General features: G+C 50.2%; 1 protein-coding gene across 6 annotated transcripts in view; it reads left to right on the top strand.

Moving 5' to 3' along the window:
- The first annotated feature begins 1,635 nt into the window (after positions 1 to 1,635).
- The window catches only part of LOC102383106 (RH-like protein), a 20,551-nt gene continuing 17,046 nt past the window's right edge, over positions 1,636 to 5,140 (top strand). The window contains exons 1-2 of one of the 6 annotated variants that reach the window (XM_025198608.1): positions 1,636 to 1,741; positions 3,834 to 3,875. Coding sequence is in view for 1 of the 6 variants with exons in the window: in XM_014517807.2 (XP_014373293.1) it covers positions 3,345 to 3,390; positions 3,834 to 3,875 (88 nt within the window). In the remaining 5 variants the exon portion in view is untranslated. Of the gene's footprint in view, positions 2,365 to 3,192; positions 3,391 to 3,833; positions 3,876 to 5,140 lie in introns of those variants that run through there. The other 5 variants (XM_014517808.2, XM_025198607.1, XM_025198606.1 and 2 more) reach the window with 5 other exon arrangements.

A 5,140-nucleotide genomic window follows, 5' to 3' on the forward strand; every position in this document is an offset into this window, starting at 1 on the left:
CCCCCTCCCCCCCCTTTTAATTTTTTTTAATTTTTTTTTATTTTTTTAATTTTTTCCCCCCCACTTTTAGCCCTTTTTTTTAATCCGGGAAACAAAGAAATAAAAATAATTTCTGGTCCGTCCCTCCCCGCCGCGTCCCCGCGCGCAGCCTCCGCGGCCCCGCCCCGCCTCTGCGCGCCGCCAGCCAATCAGATGCCGAGCCCGGCGGGATGGACGGGAGGCGCGGCCCGCCGCCAGCCGCGCGGGGGGGCCGGGCGGCGGAGGGGATGAGGGACGGGCTGAGAAGCCAATGGGGGAAATGGCAGCGCTTGTGGTGCACCGCCCACAGCGCTGGAGGAGCAAGGCCCGGCCTCAGCTGTGAGTGACGTCGCTTTAAGCCAATTGAAGAGTGAGAAGGGTGAATTGACAGCGCGGCCTCCAATTCCTGAAGGGACTTTGTTCGCTCTCCACCCCCGAGTTCTTCGCAGGAGGTGCCCATCTTCCTGCTGTGAGTGACAGCAAGCTTGACCAATCAAAGAGAAAAACAAAGGCAGATGGACAGCTCGGCTCTCCACTCCGGAATGAGGAAAGGCGGGATGGATTCCTCCTGTCAGTGTGACACCAAACACTCTCCCCCACCTTTTGATTGACAGCTCCACTGACTAATAGGCTACTAGTCCAGGAATAACGTAATCCCCAGGGGCAAAGGTAAGCGCGTTTGGCCCTCCTTGTCTTTCTCCCAGAAGGCCACCTGTCTGAAAGCTTCAGGCTCCCGGAATGACTGACGGGCAGATTGACCAATAAGAAAGCAGAGAAGAGACCACCCAACCCCCTGAGCAGAGAAAAGAAAGGGGCGGAGCGAGGGATCATCCCCTGCCCCCCATCGGCCAGAGGAGGAGAACGTTGCTTGGAACCAGCCAATCAGAGCGCCGGAGGAGCCGGGCTTTGGCCAATCAGAGGTTGGCTCCTGCTGACAAGTGTACCCTCATCTGAGGGTGGCAACTGCTTCCCCAGGAGCTGCGGGCAGGCGGGCCTCACCCGCACAAGGGGGGTTCCCTGCCCAGGCCTGCCCAGATGGCAGCAGCAGGGGCAGAGCCACGTCCTCAGGGGTGCCCCTGCCCCTTCAAGGGCAGCATGGGGAGGTCTGAGGTGACCCCCATGCCTGCCTGCCCGTCCCAGCGCTGATATCCCAGGACAGCCCTGCCCAGGGCACTGAGGGAGGGCAGGGGAATGGCTACACTCTCCCGCCTGCCTGGGGACCCAGTGGTGGGCGCTGCTGCACCCGAGACCCTCACGGGGGGCACTCAGTGGTCAGCGTTTCCTCGAGACGCCTCGCGGCAGGTTTCCGTACAGCCAGCGGGGCGACGTGCATACCAGGAGCGCTCCCTACGGCCGTGAGTCGACGCCCCGTTTGTGCCTGGAGAACGCTTCGTGTCCCGGGACCCCACGGACACGCGCAAAGTCTCTCAGAAGCGCGTGTGACAGGATGTGCCGGTGTTGCGCCCTGGCCGTGGGCCTCTGGGAGGTGACTGTGCTTTTTCCAGGGATGAGCCGGCCACGTGTGGGCTGTGCGTGTGTACATAGCTGTGTGGTACCTGTTTGGATCCAAGTCGAGCACTGGGACGACGAAGTCCGTGTCAAATGAGATGTCTCTTTACAGCCTGCGTGACTCTTCGCTGTGTCTGAGAGGGGTGAAGCTGCCCTGCAAGCTGGTCTTGCCAAAATGCAGAGGAAAATGTACTGGCGAGCCGAGCAGCAGCCGGTAGGATGGGATGCGTTCTGTGAAAGGATGGCTCCTGTGAAAGACACGGGGGTAAATCCCTAGTAGGTTGTGTGTATTTTCCCTCTTGGCCATTCTGTAGAGCAACACCCAGTCTGTTCCCGGGGCTTGGTCTAAGAGTTTCACTAGGCCTGTGTAGACAGGGCCCAACCGAAATCCTGACCGTGCTTAGAGACTTTTGTGGGAAGATGTTGGCGCCTGCATAAATCCCCATAAAAAATACAGCTGTGCAAAAACGAAGGGGTCTCTTTGCAAGATGCTCCTTGCAGAACTGGGGATGCAACACGCTTGCAAACGAATGTGAGAGCGATTAGCAGCTTGCAATGGAGAGAGGTCTGCGCAGGGAATGTCGCTTATCATTCCAGCTGGGAAAATTTCCAGGAAATGACCAAACAGGGAACTGGGCAGTATCACTATAGAGCCAGGTGTTTTGATGTACACATCCCTGCCTGGTAGATATTTTCTTCACCAGTAGGTGGCTTTCTACCCATTCTTACACACTGCTTCGCTCCCTGGCACAGGCAAGTGATTTTGCCTACCATAAGACACACACATCTCTTCAAACCTGCACAGCAAGGCTCCAGTTACATGTTTCTCTGCCCTTTGTAAGTGCTATTTAAAATAAATCTCCTCAGAAACTCTAACAATGTCATTTTAACAAAATTGCTCCTAGCTCTGTTTTATGGTGCTTTTCAATCTCTTTTGCACCTCCCATGTGGCAGTGAAATACATTGACTCTGGTCTTGTACGATGTTCCCCTTAAACATTTTTAAGGGTAGCATTTGGCTGAGGTGTCATTGGCACGTTTGTGTACATGTATTTAGCAACTCTGAAGCCCTCCATATATTCCCAGATCAAGAACGTGGCAGACATCAGGACAAGCTTCCCCATACATTGCTTGTCCATAGGCCTTGTACGTCCCTCTAGGGATGAAAGGAGAGTCCAGGGCCCCTGGGTAGAGACTGCTTGTGACAGGCCTAATCCTGCAAGCATCACATTTAAGTTGTTCATAAGTAGAAGTGAAAGACCTGCAAGTTCATATTTAATCTGGACCCTGAAAAGAGCCAAGCAGTTTGGTTCTACAGTCTCACTTGAAGGCTGAAGGCAAATTCTCAGCAGGGGTGGGCAATTATTTCGGGTGGAGGGCCGCTTACTGAGTTTTGGCAAGCCATCAAGGGCTGGATGAAAGGCAGACAGGGGCAGATAAATATTAATTTTCTAAATTTTTAGGGGCCTCATGGGCCCAATAGAATGGCCTGGTAGGCCACATCTGGCCCGCAGGCTGCATTTTGCCCACCCCTGGCTTAGAGTAACTCCATCATGTACCCACTTCCACAGCTGTGCCATTTACATGGGGATCCAGGTGGTGACTTGGTGCGGGAGGTGCTACATTAGCTCTGTATCCTTAGCGATTCTGCAGTGCTGCCTGGATTCACTTGTTTTGGGAGAATTTAGGCTGGAATACTGGAACAAGTTAGCCCTATCCAACCTGAGAACTGAGGTCCTGGACCAAAATATGACCTTCCCTCAGTATTTGTGAGGAAGAGTTCAGATCTCAGGGAAAATCTTAGCTCAGTTCAAATCCATGGCAAAACTCCTGCTAACTTCAATGGGGCCAAGCTTTTCTTCCGGTATTCCAGTCCATACCCTTCTTTAATTATAACTGAGCTCACAGATAAGGCCCAACAGCAGTTAATGTAGCTGTATGAATAGACCCCTGATATGTTAGAATATTACCATTTTAATGTGCATAGTATTGCAGTTCATAAATCCACTAGACCATAACTGACATTTGTTGTGGCAAGTCTAGACTCCTGACCTGCTTTAGATAAGAAGTCTTTCCTTGCTAACGCCTTTTGGACTTTCTTATCTCTTTGAAGTCTTTATTCTCCCTTTTCCTTTTGCTTTGAGGCTGGCAGAACATTTTTGTAAAAGGGATATATTAATGTGCATGTGTTTCACATGATCTAATGCATGATGGCTTCTCAGTATGCTCCCAATCTCCGCTATCGGTTGTTTGGGATCATACTTTTTTTGGAAATTCTTTTTTTCATCCTATATATTTTGTTTTTAGACACAAATCAGGCTACCTCGGGATACAGCAAAATCTACCCAGGTAAGAATTGCAAAGCTGCTCTTAGAGGGAGGGGTCATCACATGGTTTTCTTCTTTTGTATTTGCAGTAGGGCAGAGATGCTTTTGAACAGTGCTGCAAATTTGACAGTTGTGAGTGCCAGTATCACATTACTATCTTTTAAATACTTTTCACTGCCCTGCATCTCGTGCAGTCCTTTATACCAGGACAATCCAAGGGAAAGATGATACACTAGTTTACTTGTGTTTCCGCATTTGTTTGTTTGCACCTGTCAGCACTTGTCTCCCAGGTAGGTTTTAAGCTCCTGGCGGGCAGGGACCATCTTTGTTCTGTGTTTGTAGAGTATCTTAGCATGTCAGTGCCCTCTTCCGTGGCTGCCTCTGATACAAAGCCACAATGCAACAATAATTCAGCGTGGGAGCATTTTGCACCTGGTGCTTGTTGTAAGTGAATGGATGTGATGCAGGATAACAATTTGGGAGTTAAGAGGTTAAATATTGAACTAGGTTGGAGAAGTGGATCAAACCTGGGGTGAGTGAGCAGTAAAGTTCAGAACCTGGATCCATGCTTCCCACAAGATCCACAGGGTTTCTGAGCCAACATCCTGGTGGATTGGTTCCAGGTTCCTAGATAAATCTGTTAAATAATGGGTCCTCTGCTAGGCTTTCTGTTTCTGCTGTCAAATGAGCTGCTGTAGCTACTTTGGCAGCTGCATTCTCATACTCGATTTTAGTCCTGCTTTGTAAGCATTGGCTCTGCTAACAGTGTGCCCAGTACTGCATGTGACACATGTATCATTTGCACATATCAACAATGTTCTTGGCAGGTTTTGGTACAGCTATAACATATGATACATGTCACTGTGCAAAGATTAACTGATTGATCTGTAACATGTCCTTGTGAGTGTTACTCCTTCCATTTCATAGATTGGGAAACTGAGGCACAGGGTCACACCATAAGTCAGGATTCATTTAATATTTTTTGTGCATGAAGTAAAAACCATAGAAATGCCTCTTTGTGTTTACCTTGAGCCTTGCTTCTAGTATTGAACCCTGTATGCCTGCAGGAAAGCGTACCTGGTAGCAAATCTGGTGGGGCTGCCAGGCTTAGGGGTTCAGAAATCAATGCATGGGGCATCATCTTCAGCGCCACCAGCGATACCAGCCTCTGTTTTGCTTCTTTTCTCCACTCCTCTCTGGGCCTTCTTCTGTGTCATCTCCTCCCCAATATGGGTACCCTTTCTGCCAAACCACTGACTCTGCTCATTTAAGTCCCTCCTCCTGGCT

Source organism: Alligator sinensis, unplaced genomic scaffold (assembly GCF_000455745.1).
Source record: "Alligator sinensis unplaced genomic scaffold, ASM45574v1 scaffold337_1, whole genome shotgun sequence".
In the NCBI taxonomy this organism is placed as follows: domain Eukaryota; kingdom Metazoa; phylum Chordata; order Crocodylia; family Alligatoridae; genus Alligator; species Alligator sinensis.